This window comes from Colias eurytheme, chromosome 3 (assembly GCF_061535395.1).
Source record: "Colias eurytheme isolate Ceu_HAF_F1 chromosome 3, ilColEury1 Martin Lab GWU primary, whole genome shotgun sequence".
Classification (NCBI taxonomy): domain Eukaryota; kingdom Metazoa; phylum Arthropoda; class Insecta; order Lepidoptera; family Pieridae; genus Colias; species Colias eurytheme.
The window spans coordinates 6,078,399-6,102,824 of record NC_142982.1 but is presented as its reverse complement, the minus strand read 5'-3'; the positions used below and the strand labels follow the sequence as shown (position 1 = coordinate 6,102,824).

The 24,426-nt window shown below is 34.8% G+C and overlaps 2 protein-coding genes across 2 annotated transcripts; one reads left to right on the top strand and one right to left on the bottom strand.

Moving 5' to 3' along the window:
* The first annotated feature begins 2,442 nt into the window (after positions 1-2,442).
* Positions 2,443-7,461, top strand: LOC149909617 (uncharacterized). Its single transcript, XM_090119665.1, has 6 exons — positions 2,443-2,715; positions 2,792-4,070; positions 4,346-4,514; positions 4,941-5,203; positions 5,527-5,710; positions 5,875-7,461. The coding sequence occupies exons 1-6, from the start codon at positions 2,650-2,652 to the stop codon at positions 7,082-7,084; spliced, it is 3,171 nt and encodes a 1,056-aa protein (XP_089975791.1). The 5' UTR covers positions 2,443-2,649; the 3' UTR covers positions 7,085-7,461.
* A 693-nt stretch (positions 7,462-8,154) lies between these two features.
* On the bottom strand, positions 8,155-23,451 carry LOC149909616 (uncharacterized). Its single transcript, XM_090119664.1, has 32 exons — positions 23,221-23,451; positions 22,756-22,977; positions 22,381-22,540; positions 22,107-22,269; positions 21,614-21,965; positions 21,170-21,279; positions 20,362-20,484; positions 19,722-19,919; positions 19,143-19,217; positions 18,478-18,588; positions 17,573-17,833; positions 17,127-17,324; positions 16,552-16,668; positions 16,122-16,212; positions 15,764-15,861; positions 15,431-15,592; positions 15,274-15,318; positions 14,976-15,182; positions 14,417-14,668; positions 14,153-14,333; positions 13,229-13,371; positions 12,787-13,003; positions 12,503-12,663; positions 11,754-12,023; positions 11,456-11,617; positions 10,868-11,083; positions 10,389-10,647; positions 10,162-10,311; positions 9,917-10,074; positions 9,525-9,640; positions 8,411-8,513; positions 8,155-8,327 (listed from the first exon to the last, which is right to left on the bottom strand). The coding sequence occupies exons 1-32, from the start codon at positions 23,288-23,290 to the stop codon at positions 8,190-8,192; spliced, it is 5,289 nt and encodes a 1,762-aa protein (XP_089975790.1). The 5' UTR covers positions 23,291-23,451; the 3' UTR covers positions 8,155-8,189.
* Positions 23,452-24,426: the final 975 nt, after the last annotated feature.

Here is a 24,426-nt window from a genome sequence, read left to right as displayed (position 1 = left end):
TTCGCAGAAAAAAAATGAAAACAGAAAAAGCACTAGTATTTTAGAGGATTTCATAAAAAAAAAAATGCAAAAAATATAGTTTTCTCTAATTTTCCTTTATCTATAGGCGAAATGACAGCTATGTATTGCTTTTTTGTATCTGTGACATAGATAAAAAAAATGTGAGCCATGTCGATTTGAGCCAAAATTTGAGCAGACAGATTTATTCCTGCGGGGACTCGGAGCAAGGCTTGTTAATTGCTCCGAGTGCGGGGATATCTAATGATCTCTTTCATATTAAGAAGCTGAATCAGATATCTTTATAGGAATTCATCAGGTAGATGTATTTGACGTCTATCAATTTTATCTTCGAAGGGAGGTACAGTGCCACAAACTTATCTGACCCGGTGGCAAAAACTGGAACTACGTGCCGCCATTTTGAAATGTCACATTTTCACAGACTTTTCATACGGAATATTTTGTTTATATAAAAGAAAGCGACATCAGTGACACTGTCACCGGGTCAGATAAGTTTGTGGCACTATAACCTGTTTAAAGAGTGAATTAATCGACACAGACTTGAAACATTTGTCAATCGAAATTGAAACACATTGTCAATTTTAAAATTCATCAGGCGAATCCCTGTCCCAGCAATATACTTTCTTTCGTAAATTTAAGGAGCAAAATAAGACAAGTATCTACATAATTAAAAAAATGTTGTGTGGTTTTATGAAACCACGGTAAAAGTGAAACTGTTCGAACGGTTCCGAACACTGCTTTGTGTAGCGCATGTCGCTTGACGGTCGGCTGCCGAGTAGGTATACCTACTTGGCAGCCGCGATACACGCGACATGCGCTACACAGACCAAAAAGTTTGAGACGATGTAATAAAAGTTTCACTTTAAAAAAACACAACGCATTTATTAATTTATGATGATTTTTATTCACAAGAAATCAATGCATTCGATTCTAGATGTCAGATTTCGATTTTTAGAGTCACGTCTCTGGTATTTAAAAAGAAAAAAGGTTTATTGACACAATATTGTAGCGACGTCAGTTCTTTAAGTGTATCTACAGACGCTCCGATTTGGTTGGTGCCAACCATCCGACCACGACCAAATCGGAAAGTGTAGAGAGCGGTCGGTCCGACATAATTATTATTAATATTGGTTTGACGTGGTCGGATGCGCCAGCAATACCGACCAAACCAACTTCCTATCCGATCCAACCAAATTGGAACGTCTGTAAGCTTTGTTCCGACCAAATCGGCTCATTCCATAGAGTAATATAGGTAATTGGCTCATTCACATTCGCAACGCCGCCGGTGTAGGACGTCAACATGAACGCCGAGGGAGTTACGGTCACCGAACGTGACATATTAATAAAATTACTGGAACTATATAAAGACTTTCCCTGTTTGTGGGACTTAAGTAACAAAGATTACGCAAATAGAGATGCCAGAAATCAAGCGTATTTTATTATGTTAGAAGTATTAAAAAAATTGACAGTGCGGCTACATTAAAAACCTTAAAAAATAAGTTATAAGAGCCGCATATGACTGTAATTTTCTCTATTTCTATAGTAGAATTTAGCCCATTCTCTTCGTACTATGGTCAACTGACATATTACTCTATGGTCAACTGACAGTTGGAAGGCCAACCGTCGGACAATCTGTAGCAATGTTGGAATGGTTGCCATGTCGGTTCCAATATGGTTGGCACCAACCAAATCGGAGCGTCTGTAGATACACTAAATCAGAAATTGTTTATTATGTTAAGAATGGTTTATTAGTAAAATCAAATTTTAAAATTAATTGTATCGGTCATTATTATTATAAACTTGTAATCGTAATTGAAAAAAGTTAAGCAAATGTGCAATTCTAACAAAACGAAATAACATATGTTTATTTATGTTTATGTTTATATTATTCTATGGCGTCGTTACTAGGTTACGTTGTTGAATTTAGTTGAACTGTCAATTAATGTTCTCTATTAAAATGGCTCTACTATACATAGTCACGTTTTTTTTTATGGGACGCCGTAAAATGGCGGAGAAAAATAGAAAATAGCTATCAGATTATATGAAAAATTGGAATTGCTGTTAGCAATTCACGAAATTATTCATTTTTTAATCTCTGAACTCTGATGGACTGTAAAGGTTACATGATGGATCGTCCGCTCTCTAGGCGAAACCACCACCACCATGAAACCACATGACGCGACGCGTGACGGGCGTGACGGCGTAACATAATTCAATGATATTTGCTTGGATATTTGCCGAATCTTGTCGTGCCGCGACGTGCAATGCTGCCAACTCAAATTTCGAAGAGGCACAAGGCCAGTGAATGCTCTGTGGCCTGTGTCTGTGGCCATTAGTGAATGCCAGGCATTATAGTTACTCTGTGGAGAGTGAAGACTGTCAACATTGAACAAAATAATGACATCTGAGACTTGACCAAACTTGACTTTGAGTTCTAGCTTCTTGCACAGGCTTCTTGTGGTTGATGCTTGTAATTAAGTATTTTCGTAGCGGTTTTGATTGTTTAAAGAATATAATAACATAGTAAAAGGAAGCCAAAATTACACTAAATATTGTGAAAACTTTAAATACAAATACTTTGTATAGGTAACATATAATCTTTCTTACATTATTTTGCTGAGATAAATTAAAATGTCTAACGAAGATGTTATTGAATTGGGGTCTTCCGATGAAGAGAAGGAACCTGCACCAAAAAAGGTATAAGATGTAACCAATCTATTGGCATTTTTTCTGCTTTCATTAAAACTAATAGTGTTCTTATTTGTGTCCACAGAAAAAAACTATACCCAATGCTATGGTACGCATACCAAATCCATACGCGAAACTCCCAGGTTTAACTATAAAGCCCTCTAAAAAAGCGCCGGCGAAAAGTCAGGGCATAAATAAAATAAACAAAAATGCTTCAATTAATTTGCCACAGCTTGTAAATAGTAATGTTAGAGAAACTGTAAGGATACCATCAAATATGAAATGTCTTCTAGCAAAGAAACAAGGGCTCAGCTGTATACCAATTAAAATGTGTAAGCCCATTAGGCCTGCTAATGCAACTACTAATGTTGCTCATAAAGCCACAATTTCAAATAAGACCAAAATAAAGGGTATTATACCTGGTAGGGTGCTCTTAAATAATTTGCCTCCAAGTATTACAATTAAAAGAACAAATGATTCTCCTACAATGAACATATCTCAATTATGTAAACAAAAGAAAATGAAAACTAAAAAACATTCCCCTCAAGTAATACAAACAGTTGAAATTGATGATGAAGATGTGCCGGTAGCATCTACATCCGTACCTCAGTGGTACAAAAGACCTGAAGAGGAAGATGATGGGGTGAGTTTAAAGACAGACACAAGTCTAGAAAAAGTTGAATCGTTAGAAGAACAAAATAACAAGGAACCTGAACCAAACAGATACATTGAAATAACTATTGAAGATAGTCCAATAAAACCTGCCCAATCTAAACATACTGGTGAAGCTAGCAATGCTATCACTATTGAAGATAGCCCCGTAAAAGCTATTGTGAATAAAGATGAAAATAATCCAACATTAAACTCAAAGCAAGATAAAAATAGTAAAAAGAAACTTGATTATCCACATGAGATACCTATTGAAAATAATGGAATGGTAGAAATTGAAATCCAACCTATGGAAGAGAATGATGTAATAAAAATTAACCATGAATACAGAGCGAATAAAACAAAGCCGAGTAACTTGAATGACCAGCGTAAAACTGAAACAAGGGAAACTGACAACTCTATGCAAGACAAAGAGTTCAATCGTACTTATCAAAAGTTTATTGATACATGTTTTCGTATTGAAAACTCTGATGACATGAAAAAGATAGTTGAAAAGAAAATCAAAGCATATTATAGACAATGTTCTAAAGAGTTTGTTGATTCAGAGGAGTTCACAGACCTGGTGTCTGGAAAGATTCTTGCTATAGAAGCATCACCAGACAAAATGTATCTTTATATTAAAGATGTTGTTGACGAGTTAAATATGCAGCGGAAAATGACGAGAGCCAATATAAAGAATGAAGATGACTATGAAGGTTTGATGCTTCTTTACTGTGTTTGATGTTGTAGTTCTTTTTTAATTATTCACTTGGAATGTGTATATCCAACCTTAAAATATTTTTTTAATTCTTAATTTTCAAATCCATTAATCATCATCATCTTCAGGTTGTATTTTGTTTTGTACATAAACATTCAATCATTTGTGAAAGACTATTATTATTTAATTTGATTTTTTATGTTTTTATTAAACTTAATTTACATTTTGAATTTTGTCATGGAGCATTTTTACATACTTAAAATTATTTTTCAGACTCTAATGAAGACACAATGGATAGAAGTGAATATGACACTAAGCGTCAGAGACAAATTCGGAAGTTGGAAAAAACACTGAAGAAATTACATAGAGCTATTCAAAAGCTTGAAGAACAGGAAGTTGACTTTGATGATGATGATGACTCAGTTTATTTGTTAACTGAGAGGTAAATAATTTAAATACTAATTTAATAAATTTAAAATTTTCTCTTTTATTGTTTCTTTTGTTTAAATACTGAAGTAATAATTGACACTTTTTTCAAATTCAAATAATTTATTGCTTACCAATACATTTACATATTAGCAACCTTATGCAGATATTGCAATACAATCATAATATTATATTTAAATCATACAAGGACTTCCATCTATAATAGGAACTTTATTAAAATTGCTTGTACATGTATAAATAAAAAGTTACCATATGGCATAGAGAATAATATTAATTATGGTAATTTATGATTCCCATAAGAATCAATTTGCCTGTTTGAATTTTATAAATAAATAACATGTACATGTTTTTATATTTCCTCTTGTTAAATTACTTGGATATCAGGAGGACAGTGTTTTTTAATGATTTATGTATATTTTAGGTATAAAGAAAGATTAGTCAAAGTACACGCAAAGTTCTGTCAGTTGACAAGCACTAAAATGCCATCAGAGCCAAGTATTAAACTTGAGGTTCGTCCTGGCCGACCATCCGCCCCTGTACGTAAAGTTGAAAAGCTTATCAATGTTAAAGTGCCAATTGGAGCGCCACTACCGTTTCCTGATTTCCATGATGTGCTACGCTGTGTAAGAGAGGCCAACCAGGAAGATAAACTTGGCTGGACTGAAATGGAAATTATAGAAGAAGGTAAATATACTTTAAAGATTGTATATATGATTTATTAGATACTCTATAGTTACAAAATAAAATGAATTTTGTTCATTCAAATTGTAAAATTTGTTTTAACCCTATTAAAGAGATGATAATGACATGTATTTATTACTTAATTTAACTCGTCATAAGTCTACATGCACACAGGAATGAGGAAACATATCTAATTTTAATAAATAAAGCATACAATTTATTATGTATTGTCGCGTTTTCATAACTTTTATCAGTCAATTGTCATTACTTGATTAGTATAAAAATAAGAACTAAGAAAAAAATATAGAGCATCTTTATATTTCCAGCTCGAGCTATATTTACAAGTTGTGGCAAAAAATTACAAAGACGTCGACAGGAGAATGAATGGAGAATAGCAGCATCTAGAATACCAACAAATGAAGACCCTGCTGAAAAGGATGAAGATCTTAAGAAGATTCTACAGAAAAACAAAGAAATAGCTTCGAAAAAGGAGTCAGAAGTTTTCAACAAGTAAGTACTATAATTTATGTATCCAAAGTAAACTAGAATATTTGTTTCTTCATTAGAAGAAAGTTATTTTAACCTTCATTTGCATACTCATAAAGTGAATGTCAGTATTTGAAATTTTACTAATATTATTACAAAATGATTTTAAATTGATTGATTTTTTTTAGGTATGCTGATAGACAGATTCAATTAAAATTAGAAGCAGTAGAAATAGGTGATAAAGAAGCTAATGAATCTCCAATAGAGAGTGAGGAAGATGATGATGCAGACAGCACTTTATTAAAAGATAAAGAAAAGAGAAAAAGTCGTTTAAAGAGGCTTATCCAGGAAAAGTCTAAATTGGTTAATGAAAGCCCAAAAGAAGTAGTACCTGAGAATGTAGAAGATGATCAAGAAAAATCGGATCAGATTGAGTGCGATAAAGAAAAGTCGGATCAGATTGAGTGTGATAAAGAAAAATCGGATCAGGTTGATGACGGTGGAAGCGGTAGTAATGTTCAGAAAGAGAAAGATAATGAAGTAATAAATAGTGATTCCGAACCTAAAGATAATGACGATAATGAATTACAGACTATTAGTGATGATAATAATATTGAATCAGACGTTGATGAATTACACCTTTTGCAAAAATTATATTCGGAAAATGAAGCTAATTCCTCTGCAGTAGATTCAGAATCAGAATCGCTAATAAGTCTGTCTGATTCTGATAATGAAAACCCAAGAGATGATGCGGAAAGTTCTACTCTGAATGCTATGGATGTTATAAGTATTGAAAACTCAAGTTACTCTGAATCCGAAAATACCCTTGAAGATACTAATAATTATATACATTTTGAAGTGAGTATCGAAAATAAAGTGGAAGAATTATCTAACATTAATGAAGTTAGAGAAGTGAGAGAAGAAGAAATGTTATCTAGTGATTGTAATAATATCCAGAAGCAGTCTACTACTGATAATTGTAATGGTGAAAATAATAAAAATATGACACACACCAAAGATGCCACCCAAGAAGATAATAATATGATTACCCAATCTGAGCAGACTCTGCTGTCACCGGAGGCGGAAGAAGCAAACGAGAATATTTTGCTTGGTTCATCTGATGATGATGATCACATAGTTAATGACAAAGAAGTTGATGCGTGTGTTAATTTAGGAGATGATAATATATCCATCTCTGAAACATGTATAGGTATTCTAACACCAAATGAAAATAATATTGAAGATAAAGAGAAGGGTCTCATAGAAAACGATAAAAATGAAAATATTGTGCCTTCACTATGCAGTGACGAAATAGAAAAAAGTGACTCAAATGTGGAAAATACTAACACCAAAATAGATCAAAAAGATTTGGCTATGTCAGTCACAGAAAATATATAATTATATAAATTTAATTAAGGCCAATATTTCACAATTTCTAAACAGAAAACTGAATTAAAGACTGACCAATATTCAGCTTCCAATAAATTATTATTTGGCAAATTATAAATATGCAAATGAATATTATGCTGTTTAGAATTAATTACATTTGCATCACAGGTTAATGGTATAATATGTGTATTGTGTACATATATAATTTAATATTACCCAATACTTTAATTGTCATGACTTAGGATTTAGAAAAATCATTATTTCTGATATGATATTTTGCTTACATATTTGATGCATATCATCTGCATTATGCATGATCCTTTATTACTTTTTGTTTGTAATCATTAAAATTTCAATAGTGAAGAGAAGTTTCTTTCATTTATATATTTTGTTTCCTTAAATAAGAATGCAACAGGCAACATCGCACAGGTTTGTAATTCTACCTAATAGCAGGTAGATATCGCTGAACGTATATGTACGTTCTTATAAATAAGTAAACTTATTAAAATAAAAGCAATTTTGTCATCACAACATTTTATTTACAATATTTACAAGGTCCGAGCTAAGTACATAAATGTAATTGAGCCTTATTTTATTTAACTATACTCGGATTTTTAATTAGATAGAGTAAACTGACAGCAGCTAATGTCACTTTGTAAAATAATGTTGCCACATTTAAAGTAATAGTGAGGAATTCAGTTCTCATTCAATCAGATGAATGAACAATGAGTGTGAATAGTTCATCATTTCAAACTATAAAATAACATTATTTCTAATTGTAATATATAAAGCTATATAAGATATAAGTTACTAGTATAATGTAATTATAATCATTTTTTTATTTTTATTTTTACGATGTTTACGTTACTGTTTTCTTATTTTTTTCGTTAATTGTAACTAATTACGTTGTGTTTGTTGTCATTGTTGTGTTTATATGGTGTTATATTGTTACACACTAAATATTCACTAGACGATCGATTCAATTTCATTCATTCCCGATTTTGAATCATTCACTTTGTGACAACTCTATTTTTATTTCATCAAAAACTGACAACACAGAAAACGTCAGTTTACTTTATCTAATTAAAAATCTGAGTATAGTTACAGTTTCACTTTACGTGAAACATACTGGTCCGGGAATAAACGAAAACTCATGTTCAGTGTCTATGAAAGACAAGGGTTGGAAGTCAGATATCGGTAACCGATCAATACGCGATGTTTTTATCTCTAACACGATTTCCCCAGATCCTTCCTGTAAAATAAAAAAAAAAAGTTATATTTAAATAGCATAAAATTATCACTTTTGGGTAAAAGAACTTGTAATAAAATCTATACCTCACAAGTGTCCTTAATTATTTGTGGTTCGCGAAATTCGAAAGAGCTTTGTCCAAATAGTTTAATTTTACTTGATCGTATTAACTCAGCGGGAATGTCAGATCTGAAATCATAAATCTAGTTACTGATCTATTTATTAATTCTATATTTCAGCACTATTATAATATGCGTATTTTCGTATATATGTTACCGGAAATGTATGAAATCAAGGAATTGTATACAATTCCTAGGAAATGTGTACAATTCCGATACCATTTAGGAAATGTATAAAATATTGTTTAAAAAACTATTTAATGTATGCATATCCTAGGAAATGTATAATCTTCCTAGGAATTGTATACAATTCCAATATCGTATTAGGAAATGTGTAAAGTAAATGCTTTCTGTAATAAAACACGTTGTTATTTTGTTTTATTATAGCTCTTATTGATACCATCGGGTAACAGTTATACCGTAAAATTATAATAATATTATGTTCATATTATTATATATTATTATCTTAGTACTAATTAACATTTTAAAAATCAACTATCTAACTTTTAACGTATATCACAACTTATATTTATTCTTATAAAATCAAATTTTCATTTGGCAAGTAATCAGTCCCCTTGTCCCACTGTCCCCGCGTATATTTGGCGCAGTCGGATTGTATAATCCGCCGTATTACATTACGGCTAGCTGTTTTAATATGCCGAAATCCGGTTTTTTTCCAGAATTCTACAAAAAGACGGTCGCGAGCCGACAGAGCCGAGAGTTTTAAAAAACACGAACCTAACCTAACCCACCCCCTTATCCAAACCAAAAATTTCTGATTACGAATTATCGGCATAGTTTGTACAAAATGCCGACCGTTTCTAAACGGCCAGATACAATTTATAATACAATTTGCCTGCGACATATCAATATCTTAAATGTTTTACATTTCCGATAGCTATTTAGGAAATGTATAAATTTCCTAGGAAATGTGTAGGTATAAAAAAATTTATTTCACACATTTCCGTGCGATTTTAGGAATTACATACATTTCCTAGGAATTGTATACAATGACGGATTACATACATTTCCGGTAACATATACATTAATATTTAATTTGTTAGTCACCAACAAAATATACCTTTGCGGAGCCTTTGCGTTAATACAAAGGTAAGTAAAATTCTGCCTGGCTCCATTAGAGAGCAGTCTTAAAAATCGCAGTTGTACCAGAGTCGGTCCATCAGCATCATATGAAATCTAAAATTTAACGACAAGTTAGGACATAAAGTAAGTTTAATAAAATTATTAATTTTGGAACGAAGCTCCTTATCGCGCCTTGCGAAAGGGGGCTATATGGAATTAAGACCAAAAGTTGTAACGACACTTTTTGCTATAGTTGTCAACTGTACGGTGTGCGCGTTTCTCTGTCTGTCTCCTCTATCATAGAACTACAAGTCAGTTATTTTAGTAACTTCGTTCCATCCGGATGGCTCTTGACCTCTCAAGTTTTTTTTTAAAAATTTAGATACCTACCTTAAATCCGTTATGAAGATGGGAAAATTTCTGTCCATTGGATTCCACATAAATAGCCGATGGATCAGTCTTATCGGGGTAAAGACATGTGCTGTGTCCCTTACAATAGACACGGATTGGTCGTGCCCCTCCACCTCGAGCGTCAATCCAGTAATACCCTACAAGAAAACAATTATTTGTATAATGAATCGTCATTCAATATTTTATATGGCCACCATCTCCGTTATATTATTATTTATTATTACCGTCTGTTAAATTTAAGTGTGACATCCTTAAATCACGGCACGATAATGATGGATTTGATCTCGTTCCCCAAGGTCGCTTTGACGATTCTAATGCAGATCTTGCTGTCAAAACTCCTGTCAGAATATCTCGAGCCCAATCTATTTCTTCATCTGCAAAACAATTCGTTATTATTATGCACCTCGAATTTTATATACTTACTTTTAATTAAGTCTGGTATCGGATTTACCTTCATCAATGACATCATCAGTTGTAGTTTCGAATGAATCTGATTCAATATTTCTGCGACGCCTATTCCTTGTGAATAGTTCAGGTGGTAATTGTGGCATGGGAGCTGGAGGACCTGGAGGGCCAGGCGGACCTGGAGGACCAGGTAATCCAGGTCTCCCTTCTGGCCCTGTTTGACCTTTTGGACCAGTGTGACCTTCTTGTCCTGGTAAACCTGGTGGTCCCATATCGCCCTTAGCTCCTGCCGGCCCCATAGGTCCCTAAAATATTTGTTTTAATAAGCCATATTTATCTCTTATTAAAAAAGAGAGCGTGTGTGCCGAGCACACGTGTCAGAAGTGAATTTTCTTTGGCAAAATTCAAAGATACCAAAATCGTCGTTTTTCTCCATGACGTGATGGTATTGCCATGACGCGACTTTGAAATTTTACTCTCAAAGCGCTTAAAGAAGTTTCAATTCAAAAATAGACAGAAATTTACCGTATCGCCTTTAAGACCTAGTCCTCCAGGAGGACCTGGAGGGCCTAATTTCCCTGCTTCTCCTTGATCGCCTTTTAAACCAACTGGACCGGTATCACCAATGTGTCCCTTAGGCCCTCTATCGCCCTTGTCACCTTTCATTCCGGGAAGACCAGTAGCGCCTATTTGTCCTGGTGGACCTATCATGCCCATAGGACCCGGGGCACCAACATCACCCTAAAACATTTAACAATTAATAATGTTGTGTTCTCGACTTAAATCGCGCGTACGTATGTTCAAATTCGAATTAAATTCTTCATCATAAATCATAGCCCATAATATGATGCCGAGGACTGATGGCTATTTAATTGCGATAAAACAACAGACGTCTTTTACAGCTGTTACATTTGTTAGAGATAAACTTGGTGTGCGGCACAGTTTCTTCTTTCATGCGGAAACCACATCCCAGAATAACATATAATTTATTTCTATAGTAGATATGCTGCTGCATGCGTTGCTGAGCGCTGAGCGGAGAGTTGCAAATATGTACTAGAAATGCGTTTCTAGTACATATTTGTAGTTTATGTTTTATATATATGTAAAACTTACAGTAGGGCCGGGTGATCCAACAATTCCTCGCTGACCTTCATTCCCTGGGGGACCAGGTGGACCAACAGGGCCGGGTTCACCGGGAGAACCTTTGGGTCCAGAGTCACCTTTTTGACCGGTTATTCCAGGACTTCCTTGAGCTCCTGCTGGTCCTTCAGAACCCTATTTTAATAAGAAAAACGTATGGTTTAACTCGCCATATTGTTTATGATTTCATTAATTCGGAACTGCAGACTAAAATAAAACCATGAAACTTGTTGCTGTATTTGTAGACAAATATATTAAGGGAAATACTTACGGGATTACCAGGCATTCCAGTTTCACCAGGTTTTCCTATGGGGCCAGTCGGACCAATCGGGCCTTGTGGACCTGGACTGCCCTCAGGGCCATCTAATCCAGGCTCTCCTTTTATTCCTTGCGGACCAGGTTCACCTCTATCGCCGGGAAACCCGTCTGGACCGATATCACCTTTCGGTCCTTCTGGACCAGGAAGCCCTTTAGGACCCGCATCTCCTTGTATACCTGATGGACCATCATCACCCTTCTGACCCATAGGACCTCGTTGTCCCTTTTAAAAGAGAAAAATAATTATTGTTTATAAATTAATACATTACTGAGTGGAGACAACTATACAACAATAACTTATACTACGTATATCTCCATGATGACATCTGTTAGTGTAACAAAAATCAATTAAATTTATCGCAATAGTTTAGCCAGCAAACAATACATTTTGTTATCATGACTTTATGGAAAACTCATGTAGATAGTAGTTAATTATAGCTCGAAAATATTTAATATGTATTTTGATGACATATTTTTTTTTATAATTTCAAAATAATTTAATGAATTAACAGTAATGGCTATGTTCAATAAGTATCAAGTAACAGGTAAAGTAAGTAATTAACATGTACAAGTAACAGGTTAATATTTTCGGCTATGGTTAATTTAGTGTAGTAAATATGTAAAATGTAAATCTAATTTCTTTTAAAAAAAATTATAGTTATTGAAATTATAATATGGAGTATTGATAACTGTATTGTTTACCATTTTTCCTTCTGGACCTTGTAGTCCTGGAGGACCAGGTAAACCAGGACTGCCTACTTCACCATGTTGACCTTCAGGGCCTCTTGGGCCCATTTCGCCTTGAATTCCTTTAGGTCCGCGTAATCCTGCTGCCCCAGGCAGCCCTATTGGTCCAGGTGGACCTATAATGATATAATCACGTTAGTAAACCGTGCTTGCATTTAACTAACAAAGGTTGAATCACGTAGAATAAGTAATAACTTATAAAATTTAAATATAAATTAAATGGAATCACTTATAATTACCTGTTGGCCCAATATCTCCTCTGTCTCCTTTTGATCCTTGTTCGCCTTTTTTGCCTTCTGGACCTGTTTTACCAATTGGCCCTGGAGGGCCGCGTACTCCGTCTGTTCCTGACGCACCGGGAGGACCGGACTCTCCTGGAGGCCCTTTTTCTCCAGGCAATCCCACTGGACCAATTTCACCTCGCAGTCCTTGAATACCAGGCGATCCTTGTGGTCCCTAAAACAATATGATGAATAGTGGTCAATAAAACATAAAAAAATATGTGTATATAGTTAATTGCCCGCAGTATTACTGTGTGTAGTAGTATTGTTTAGATTATTCTAATTTTCGATAGAAAAAATTGCCATGCTTTTCAGTTCAACCACTATTTCAGTTTTAGATTGTTATTCAATAAAAGTCGGTTAATAAATTAAAACTACGCATGTTGTTGATAATACGTACAGGTTGACCGATATTTCCCTTGAAACCCTTTTCTCCAGGTGGACCTGCTTCACCCTTATCTCCATCTTCTCCAGGGGGACCCACAGGACCAGGAGAACCGGCTAAACCTCTTGGACCGGGTAAACCATCGCGCCCAACCGGTCCTACAAATCATTATTTAGATATAGATAAAGTAAAAATAAGCTTTAAAATATGTTATTGCAAACTCTTAAAAATATGTGTAACGTTACTGTAACTCTTAAAAATTATTAATGATTAATTATTAGCACATAACAATTGCAACTGTTAAGACAAGATAGGATGAAAAATGTTACCTATTTATTTAGTAAAATCAAAAACTTATAATATTTTATGTAATATGAAAAAAGGCCCTAAAAGAGGAGGTATTTCACAACAAAAGGAGAGTCGTTATGGCATTGACGCACTTTCGCAAATAATCCCTACTATCCCTACTAATGTTATAAATTCGAAAGTAACTCTGTCTGTCTGTTTGTCTGTCTGTTACGCTTTCCCGCGTAAACCTCTCAACCGATTTTGATGAAATTTGGCACAGACAGTTTTTAGACCCTGAGAAAGAACATAGGCTACCTTTTATCAAAACACCACGCGGGTGAAGCCGCGGGCGGAAGCTAGTTGACCTATATATTTTCGCCTTTTTGTATACTGTATAATATTATGTATTTTTCTTTTGTACATCTATTTTTCATAACCCTAAATTATAAAAGTAAGGCAGTACAACGTTTGCCGGGAGAGATAGTTTTGGTATATACAATGACGTCATGGTTTATAAAATACATTATTCATATTTATTTACACTTTACTGTACAATTGAACTAATAAAATAAACAGTAAAAACTATAACAATGAATATTGTACCAATAAATATTAGAGCATTTAAAATCTATAAATTCTTTCTTTATTTACCCAAAGGCCCTGGTTCCCCAACTTCTCCCTTTTGACCTCCAGGTCCAGGAGATCCCCGAGGTCCTTCACGACCTGTCGGCCCTTGTGGCCCTTGTGAACCGGTTTCACCCTGCTCGCCTTTATCACCTCTAATGCCAGGAGGACCTAGAGGCCCAACATCTCCTTTTTGACCTGGTATTCCCTGTGTTAAAAACCATTATGTAATTATTTTTTCATTATGTAATGTAGTTTTAGATTTTAGACTACAGTTTCTGTCTTTCTTACCGGTGTTCCAGGAAGACCAGGTTCTCCGTTTTGACCTGGTGGCCCCGGAGATCCAATAGGTCCAGGTTTCCCTTCTGGTCCAGCCGGTCCTGGAGGTCCCTCCTTTCCCATTTCACCTGCTGCACCCATTTCACCAGGTGCGCCTGGTGTGCCCGACGTTCCCTGAGGTCCAGGCGGTCCAGGATCACCATTTTGCCCTTGTGGACCCATTAATCCTGGTGGTCCTGTTTGACCTGGAGCTCCTGTTTCACCCTATATTGTGTATCGCATATTTAGTGCGTGACTTAATATGAAAAATTATAACAATTTTATAGCGATGGATAATAAACATAGATGGCTGAATGTCAGAGTTCGTGTTTGCAGTTGTCCACGAACAGTAAACTTCGTATTCAATAAATTATTGCGGTTTCAGTTATTTTGTAGCTGAAGTTGAAGTATTGCCATTCATTAAAATAAAATTTTCAAAAATTTAATTTTTTTGTTTAAATTTAATTTAGGTTTGTATATTCCTGAAATCGTGTTCATTGTCTTTATTGTTATTTATTTACGTTAAATTTACCGTTGGTCCACGTTCCCCTGGTAATCCTGGTAAACCTGCTTTTCCATCACCTCCAGGTGGCCCAATCGCGCCTGGAAATCCTCGTGGTCCTTCAATTCCTTGTGGTCCTCTTTCACCAATAGAACCAGGTGGGCCAGGTTGGCCAGTGTCTCCCTTTGGTCCAGGAGGTCCATCAGAACCTCTTCTTCCACGTGGGCCTCTATAACCCTAAAATACAAATATTTAATAATGATCATTGGAGACTCATATATAATGTGATGTAATTTTATGATGGATAAAATAAATAAAAGATACGTACCCTTGGACCACTTTCACCACGATCACCAGGATTTCCAACTAAGCCCTGAAATTGAATACAAGATGGTTGAGTTCAGAGAAATGGTGAATGTGCCAAATCATTAATATCCAATAAAAAGTCTTATATAACATTTGATAGTTTGAATCATGTCACTTACAGCAATTCCTTTTGCTCCTCTCCTCCCCCGTCTACCTGAAGCTCCCTTGTCACCTTTCTCTCCTTGTGTGCCAGGATAACCAGGCGGTCCTTGTGGTCCAATAGATCCCTTTTCACCTGACGGACCTATTGAGCCGGTTTCGCCTCTAGGACCTTCCATGCCCTAAAATTGGTATAAGTATATAATTTTTTTAATGAACAATAGTAATCAGTATACATTTTTAAAGAATAGGAAAATTTCGATCAGCTGGCGGGATTCGAACCCGCGTCTTTCGCCATTCTGGAGCGATAGTTATCAGCCTGAATATAGATAATTAATAATAGTTTTTGTTACCTTTTGCCCTTCAGGCCCTTCAATCCCCGGCGGTCCCGGTTCACCAGTTAGACCTCTCTCTCCTTTTAATCCCATATCTCCTTTTTCTCCCTCGATACCTACAAAATACACTTTACTTTAAAAAATAATTCTCCTCATCAAATCATATGTATTATCAACATAATTGTTAAATAAACGGTGAAAAATAAAATTATCGAAACACAATTTTCAAAGAAAGATTCAAAGAGATCAAAATCATCGCCTTACTCCATGACGTGACGGTATTGCCGTCACGCGAACTTGAAATTTTACTCTTAACGTGCCTAGAAGTTTCACTTCAATAAAAGCAATAACGTTTAGCTAAAGCATGTCCTGTTACCTCTTATCCCTTTATCTCCTTTATCACCAATCAATCCTCGGGGTCCATCATCGCCTTTTAAACCACGAGGACCGGGAAATCCTAACATACCCTGAAAACGAATAATGTTTATTGTTGTATTATTAGATTTTCAATTTAATTAAGTTAATTTTAACGCAGCTCCTGTTATTTTTCTCTTATCATTTGTAAAATTCTTATACTAGTCTTTGTTCACATACATATATTATTTTTACTACCTATTGGTGTACCTTTTAATTGGCGTAGCTTAGTATTTATTCATCTCAATAATTGTATCACTAGTTGTAAGGTACCTTATCATAAATAAATAAATAAATAAATAAAGGAAATGAATCGAAAATTTGATGTTATACAATTTGTTTATTATTAATTTATCGATTAATTTTAAGTCTCAGATATATTATATTCTTACCTGTGGCCCTGGTGGCCCTGCCTCACCCGATGAACCCTGCTGGCCTGGATTACCAGGTGTTCCAGGTGACCCCTCTGGACCTGGAAGACCTGACATTCCTGGTTTGCCTTGAGGCCCCTGATAATACACATGATTATATTAATATTTATTTTCATATATGTATTTTTACACATTTTCATATTTCGCATCGAATAAAGTGGTATATAAGCTTTTTAAGTTTTTGCGTTTCCCCATATTTTTTCTTCATTTCGTTAAAATATAGATAAGGAGAATTCTTTATTTGCAATTTAGTCAGATTGAACGAATACGAGTAAACCCTCGTATTCGTTCGTTTTATTTATTAAGGAGTGAAATAGTCACACTTAGCTAGAACGACTATTATCACTTTTTTCTATGCGTTAAATCAACTGTTGTGTTGTTTGTATTGAGTATTACTGCAATTTTGGAATAGCCTTACATTAAAGTAAGTTGTCGTATTATATGATAGCCATATATGTATATGCTTTGTCGAATACTTTTCGAATAGAGGTCGTGATCATGTGCGACAATGGTTTAGAAATAAAAATTCAACTTACTTGAAGTCCAGGTGCACCCATTGGTCCTTGAGGTCCAGGCGAACCAGCTGGTCCCATGATACCCGGTTGCCCCTGTGTTCCTGGAGGTCCTGGCTGACCTGAGGCTCCTTTTAAACCTTGTGGGCCTTCATTTCCAGGAATGCCTGGATAACCAATGAGTCCAGGAAAACCTCTCGGTCCCATAAACCCCCTTGGGCCCTAAAATTAGAAGTTAATACGGATTATACATACATTTCTTTTTTCTTCTCATTGCTTTTTAAAGCTCATTTTAAACCTATAGCCTTTTATCGAGATAGGTCACATACAAAGTGGAAATTTTTTTCTAAAATATTTTGTTTTTCACTGTTTCTTTAATTTACTTAAGTTTGATCTGAATAATACATTAATGTGAAAAAAATATAATTTTAGAGTTTTAATCTTCTTTGTTAATAATAATTTTGACATACCATTTCTCCTGATAAGCCTGGTGGTCCAGTCGGGCCATCATCGCCCGGCGGTCCATCTGCACCGGTAGCACCAGGTTCACCTTGGATGCCCGGTGTTCCACTTTCACCTTTATCACCCGGTATTCCAATTTGGCCAGGATAACCTTGTTCTCCTTTCGTTCCGGGTGGTCCAGGTGCACCCCGTTCACCGTCTCGACCGGCATGACCGCGCCTACCTAAGCGACCGGGTGGCCCTTGTATACCTCTTGGCCCTGGAGGACCCTGGAATCAAAAAAGTATCATAACATATTAAACATTAAAGTGTGTTTGATTAACAAACATTTTTGCGATTTGATTAGGTAATTTTATTATACAAGATCGTTAGCTAACTATGTCTAAATACATAAACGTAAATATGTAATAGGAAACCGGTTAACTATGAATAATGCGCATCACACACGGTGAAGATACTATAATATATTTTTATGTTAAGATTCTCTAATATAAAATATTACAGTATCTTAAGGTATCCGGTATCAGCGTTCTGACTATCATTTTTCTTTATGTCATTGCGTACTAAGACCCCTGTAGAACTGCCATCCTGTTACAAAGACTTACACACTTATACCTACTGACACAAAATTTCGGGTCATTTGTAACAGGATGGCGGTTCTACAGGGGTCTTAGTACGAAATGACAAAAAGAAAAATGATGGTCAGAACGCTGATACCGGATACCTTAAGATACTGTAATATTTTATATTAGAGAATCTTAACATAAAATATTATAGTATCTTCACCGTGTGTGATGCGCTTAAAGCATTAAAATTAGTTAACTACACGAATATAGTTGCGTATCGTTGTCACATTGTTCATGTCTTGTAATTACAAGTGATGTTTATAAAATAAATGAATAATAAAACTTACCGGTTCTCCCTGATCTCCTTGTTCACCTTTAGAGCCTTCGGGTCCTATTTCACCTTCTGGACCCGTTGGACCTGTGAGACCCATTGGCCCTTCTGCGCCACGCATTGCCGCCTGTTGAAAAATATTATTAAGAGGGGTTAGGCGTTTAGCGAAAATTCAGCTATTCGCGCCTGAGGTGAGAGGTGAGGGGGTCCGCGTTTAGTATGGAATCAACGTGCTCGAAACTAAAAATCGTAAGCGCCATTCACATTTTTATCAAAAAGCGAATGAAAATATTAAGTATTTTCTAAATCTAAAACAGTCACGAAATCGAGAAGGTAAATACCTATGTATTTGTGATTTTATACGAATTATTATCGTAAAATACGGTTTTAATGAGAATTTATATGATATTTTAGAGGTAATTTCAGGATTTTTTTTATCGATCAAAATTTTTCCAATCGTGTTTTGGAAACAGTCATCCCATCACACATACGTTCTGTAAGTAATAGGTACATATTAGAAATTTCAGTGCGAAAAAAATTTTTCAATATTTTCAATTATACTTAGCTCATAGATACGTCCATTTTGCCGTTTTCAAAGTAAGTTTTTGCCTTAAAAATGTTGTATCAAATTTAAAAACTAATTTTAACGTATATAATATTTATGCATATAAAAATATTTACCATATGCTGAGTCAGAATTTGCCGCAATGCTTCAGACTGCGCATCAGGACCTTTTTCGTTGCCGGATTGCTGCAACTAACATTCATTTATAAAAACACTAGCTTCCGCCCGCGGCTTCGCCCGCGTGGTGTTTTGATAAAAGGTAACCTATGTTCTTTCTCAGGGTCTAAAGATTGTCTGTGCCAAATTTCATCAAAATCGGTTGAGAGGTTTAAGCGGGAAAGCGTAACAGACACACAGACAGACAGAGTACTTTCACATTTATAATATGTACTAGGTTTCCGCCCGCGGCTTCGCCCGCGCAGTCAAGGAAAAACCCGCATAGTTCCCGTTCCCGTGGGATTTCCGGAATTGCGTCATTTTCCCGGGATAAAAAGTAGCCTATGTCCTTTCTCGGGTATCAAAATATCTCCATACCAAATTTCATGAAAATCGGTTCGGTCGGTATCGGTTTAGGCGTGATTGAGTAACAGACAGACAGACAGAGTTACTTTCGCATTTATAATATTAGTAAGTATGGATATGGATTGTTATCAAACCTATATTAAAAATACATAGAAATAATTTTCATCTACTCACAGGCACTACAAATACATGACCAGGTGCTCCAGGAAAGCCTTGCTGACCTTCAATGCCTGGCTTACCCGGTTCCCCTTTAGGTCCGCGGGGCCCTTGTGGCCCTGGTGGACCCGGATATCCCCTAGGCCCCATATAGGTTCCTGAACCACCATAATCGTAATATGTGTCCGATGTATCATAATTTGTCGAGTCATTATGCTAAAAACATAAAAATTGTCATTATGCTAAAAACATATTTAGGTATAATATTTAGGTATACAGTAATTTATTAAAAACGCTTTATTTAAAAGTAGGGGACTGAGTAAGTTTTTATAAGCATTTATTTTTATCTAAAAAATCAAGTCCCTATTTTTTTTATTACTGAAGTAACAATTTTTAATTGTTTATTTTTTAAATTCAATATAATAATCCGGTCAAGTTAAGCATTTGAAATAAGGATAATTCCGGGAAAGCCCAAATAACCCCAAATAACTTTTGAAGCACACATGGGATAAGTGGGGACTTTTCAATTTTTATTTGTTATGGTACACTCCAGCTCCTCACCAAAATTTATCTTTCCCGGAATTATCCTTATTTCAATACTATTTTCAATCTTAATTTGACCGGATTATAAATGTGTGACAATTAATAAGAATCATACCCGAGCAACTTCAGGTGGATGTGTTAGCCATTCTGTGTCTTCTGTCGTTGTCATAGGAGTGTATGATGATTCCGTTGTCACCAAAGTGATTATATCTTGTTCATCATCATCACTTTGTGTTGTCTACAATAACAATTATTAAAAACGGAATTTAAAAAAAATTGTATGAATCATCGAATTAGAAGGTGACAAGCATTTTTCCGTATTCACAAGACAATATCAAATTTGGATATAGGTAAGTAATTGTTAAAGTTAAATGCTAAATAAATACATTATTTATCTTATTCTGAATAGTATTAAAAATATAGGTAATCGCATACAGATAGTATGTACGTACGTAGTACATATATCTCGATGTGTAATCGCCTTTTTGTTTATTCTTTTAGAAAGGAATAGTGATTAAACCTCATTTCCTTTTAAATGGTAATCTAAAACAGTTTTTAAGATAAGAATTTTAATAGTCTTAATTTGTATTTTCTTTTGTTCTGACCCATATTCATCATTTTAAAGATAAGTAATACCAACTCACAGCAATACGGTCATCGATGTCCCAAAGGAAATACGCCTTCGCGCTAACGTCTAATTAGTCAACTATTTGCTGTTATACATTGGACGTAGCTATATGGGCCTATAGGTTATTAATTATCGTTTTGTGGACACTATGTGGGTTTGTTAATAAATATATAACCACATCAGCTGTGCTCACATCACATCTGCTTCGTGTGTCACATTAATGGACTATTTAACGTAGGTACCTAGTACAAAGTTTAATAGTAGAGCAAACTATGTAATAAATTTGCTTATTTACCAGTGGCGATCCGATTTCTAAAGCGCTAGGTTGTGTAATTTCATACTGACTTGGTGGTGTAGAAATAAACTCGTCAACACCCGTAAATCTTCCAAAAATACTGTTCTCATCTAAAATTCGTACAAAAGTAATTAAATAAATATAATGTAAATCTTATGTTAGATACATCATTCTTATAACAAACAGGTTGTAGTTTTCCGCCTACTGTAAAGCTTTTCGATTCATATAATTATTATGACGTGACAATTTATTTTGATTAAAATATTTTTTTTATTTTAATCAATAAACGTAATCAATGTCTTTTTATAAGTTTATGTAAGAATCTCTCGTATGTAAATTTTATAGAGTACATATTCTAAAAGTATAAAGAGCTACAAAATACAAGATTTATCGTGTATTTTTCAGCAAAAATCCTAATATTTTTAGAATAAATTGTCAACCTACCACTGTCGGTCGACGCTGGATATGGTATATTGAATCCATAACTTTCAGGTATTTGCCAATGCGGATTCACTGTAGTGACATCTCTACTCAAAGAGGCGAATAAATTTGCAGATTGGTTTTCAGCTTGGATTCTATTATTGCCATATTCCCTGTTATTTTCCAGTAAGTAATTTATAGGAGACACTGTTGCTATATCGGGAATAATATTACTTCGTTCAGATTCTTGTCTCTCAATGGTCCTTGCCAATAATTCGGATTGGTATGATCCGCTAATACAATCTGTTGCTAAGTTCAAGCACATGTCATATGCAAGGTCTGGTTGATTAGCGAATTGGAGCAGTTCGATATCGCCCTATAATAGAAAACATTGATGTAACGTTAAGACTTATCCATGTAAAGGTCATTTTCATAAAAGTTGCAAAAATGGTTGCGATATTTGAAATTTCAGTTAGTTTACATTAATATTTTGATAAAAAATATCAATGAATACAACCTCATAGTATTGATCCGGCGTGACTTGTGTGCCGACTACTAACACTCCAGCTAAATTAAAAGTGCTCCCCGGTTTTCTCAGGAGTGGTAGAGTTCCTTTGATTTCGCAGTCAACAAGAAGCGTCACTGAATCCCCCTTTATGCTTAATCCAATTCGATGCCACCTATAAATAAGTATTATAGTTTTAAAAGCATGTAACTAAAACTCTTTGACTAATGTTTTAAAACTACATTAGTATTGTATTCTGGGCATTTGAAAGCATCTTTATCATCACCGTTCATCTGCTATATTGATGCGATATGTAAGAAGCTCGTGGTCTTCAGGGTCGCCTCTCGTGTCTTCATAATAAAGTTCGATCAGCTCTCCCAACACTAGTTGCAGTTGTTCGTCACCAGCGTCCGAATATAACACGAAAAGCGGGTTTTGGTCTGTCCCTGATACAGGAAAAACAAACAATTAAAAAAATAATCGGATAAATAAGGGATACAAAAAAGTCGTATACCTCTGTCATTTGGGATAAAAAAAAGTTTATAGGTTTTATTAAGTATCTATTACGATGGTTTACATAATAATTCCTTGCATAATTATTAACATGTTAGCAATGTAACCTGTTAATAATTGTAACTGTTATAAGTAACAATATCACAACCTTTAAGTCGAACTACAGCCAGTATAGAGAAGTCTTCCGGGAAGGTGTTATAAAACATTCCCGCAGCGAGCTGATGGATGGTCGCATTCTCGTTGAGAGAAAACGCGGATAGATCATTCTCAGTTGTGTGAGGCGATTGACAGCGACCCGGAGCCCGGGATACTCCGTCTGGCAATTCGCCATCGCGTATTATGGAAAGTACGTCGAAGATTTCCAATTTATCTGGAGACAAACAATTCAATTACTAGATAGTAACCTAGTCAAGCAAATATCAAAGAAACCTTATATAAAACATGCATTATTAAGAAGTATCTTATTTTAACTTTTTCTATACAAATGTAGACACAGGTCTTTTACTGATTTTACTGTAATCTATTAAAAATATAAGAAATTTTTATTAAGTTTACACAAAAACATAAAATATGTAGAGCAAGAACAACAACATAAAAAATTAAATTAACTTACCATCCCCTTTTCCTTCTGCAAGTACATAAAATAATAACAGAAGTAACCGTCCTATCATTTGTAGAGGCATCGCGGCCCGAAGAAATTTACTGGGGATACGTTATATACAAAAGATCCCATCCCGGTTACCCCGAAAGGTATATACGAACTAGATATGTGGTCTCTCCCCCTGTGGACAAGACATGTCGTTGCGCTGTCGCCGTGGATGGTACTGATTTCTCACTGACGCCACTTAAACACATTGCTTCTCTATTAAAATCCTTACTGTTTTGGTGTCAAAACAATAAAGATCAATTACCATTTATACATGTTGAATTCCAAGAGATATTGTACGTTTCAAACAACCTTTTGGTTTACGGTTTTAATTGTTTTCTATGAATGTTCAAAACAATGGTTATTAAAATTTTGACGACTCTTCGACCAGTCATTACATTAGCAGTCCATAAATAAAATTACTTCTTTATTAAAAAGATTATTTCGCGGTGATGAGCTAGATAAAAAATTATTTATTTTCTCATATATACACATATATAGGACTCTGAAGGCACAATAATGTGAAGACTAGATGTAGTCTTCATATTGTTTGACTGCATAAGTGCATACCTAGTCCTTTTGCCCAACTTTGAAAACTGCCTCCTTTATCTGTTTCTCTTCTTTTTTTGTTTAATATTGTCCTAGTCTATGTTTCTCCACTCGCAATACGTACGATTAGTAGGTACTATCAAACAATTTAAATAAAAACAGTTAGGTACGTATTCTACGAGATTGCCGTAGACGGAATATACATGCCGTAGACGGAAGTGAATTTGTAGTAATTATTATGTTCAAAAGTAAAATAAATATTCTGGATATTTTTTTTGTTAATTGAACCAGACTGAATCGAACTCATCTTCTAAAGAAAAGGTTCTTGACATCTGTATTGAGATATGAAATTAAATTTGACGTCCGTAACAAATTAGCCCTAGTCGCTACTCTACTAGCGAGACACCCAACCAAAATAATAATCTTTTATGCTTTTACACATATAAATATATTTCATGATATTATTAAATATTCATATATATTCTAAACATACCTGTGCGATCCATTCTGTCTTTGATGTTTCGTTTGGAAATGGCAAGCTTTATTATTTTAAATTCCCAAAGACCGTTTCGAGGAAGCTGTGTTATAATATCTTTTGAGATTTGATAACATGTGTAGGAATAA

Excerpts from the sequence above, each read along its gene's own strand:
- LOC149909616 (XM_090119664.1), bottom strand. The coding sequence starts at position 23,290 with ATGCCTCTACAAATGATAGGACGGTTACTTCTGTTATTATTTTATGTA. Across the intron at positions 15,319-15,430 it reads GAGGAGCAAAAGGAATTGCT|GGCTTAGTTGGAAATCCTGG; the intron begins GTAAGTGACATG and ends ATTCAATTTCAG. Across the intron at positions 11,084-11,455 it reads TTGGATCACCCGGCCCTACT|GGTGATGTTGGTGCCCCGGG; the intron begins GTAAGTTTTACA and ends TAAATGTTTTAG.
- LOC149909617 (XM_090119665.1), top strand. The coding sequence starts at position 2,650 with ATGTCTAACGAAGATGTTATTGAATTGGGGTCTTCCGATGAAGAGAAG. Across the intron at positions 2,716-2,791 it reads AGGAACCTGCACCAAAAAAG|AAAAAAACTATACCCAATGC; the intron begins GTATAAGATGTA and ends TTGTGTCCACAG. Across the intron at positions 4,071-4,345 it reads GAATGAAGATGACTATGAAG|ACTCTAATGAAGACACAATG; the intron begins GTTTGATGCTTC and ends ATTATTTTTCAG.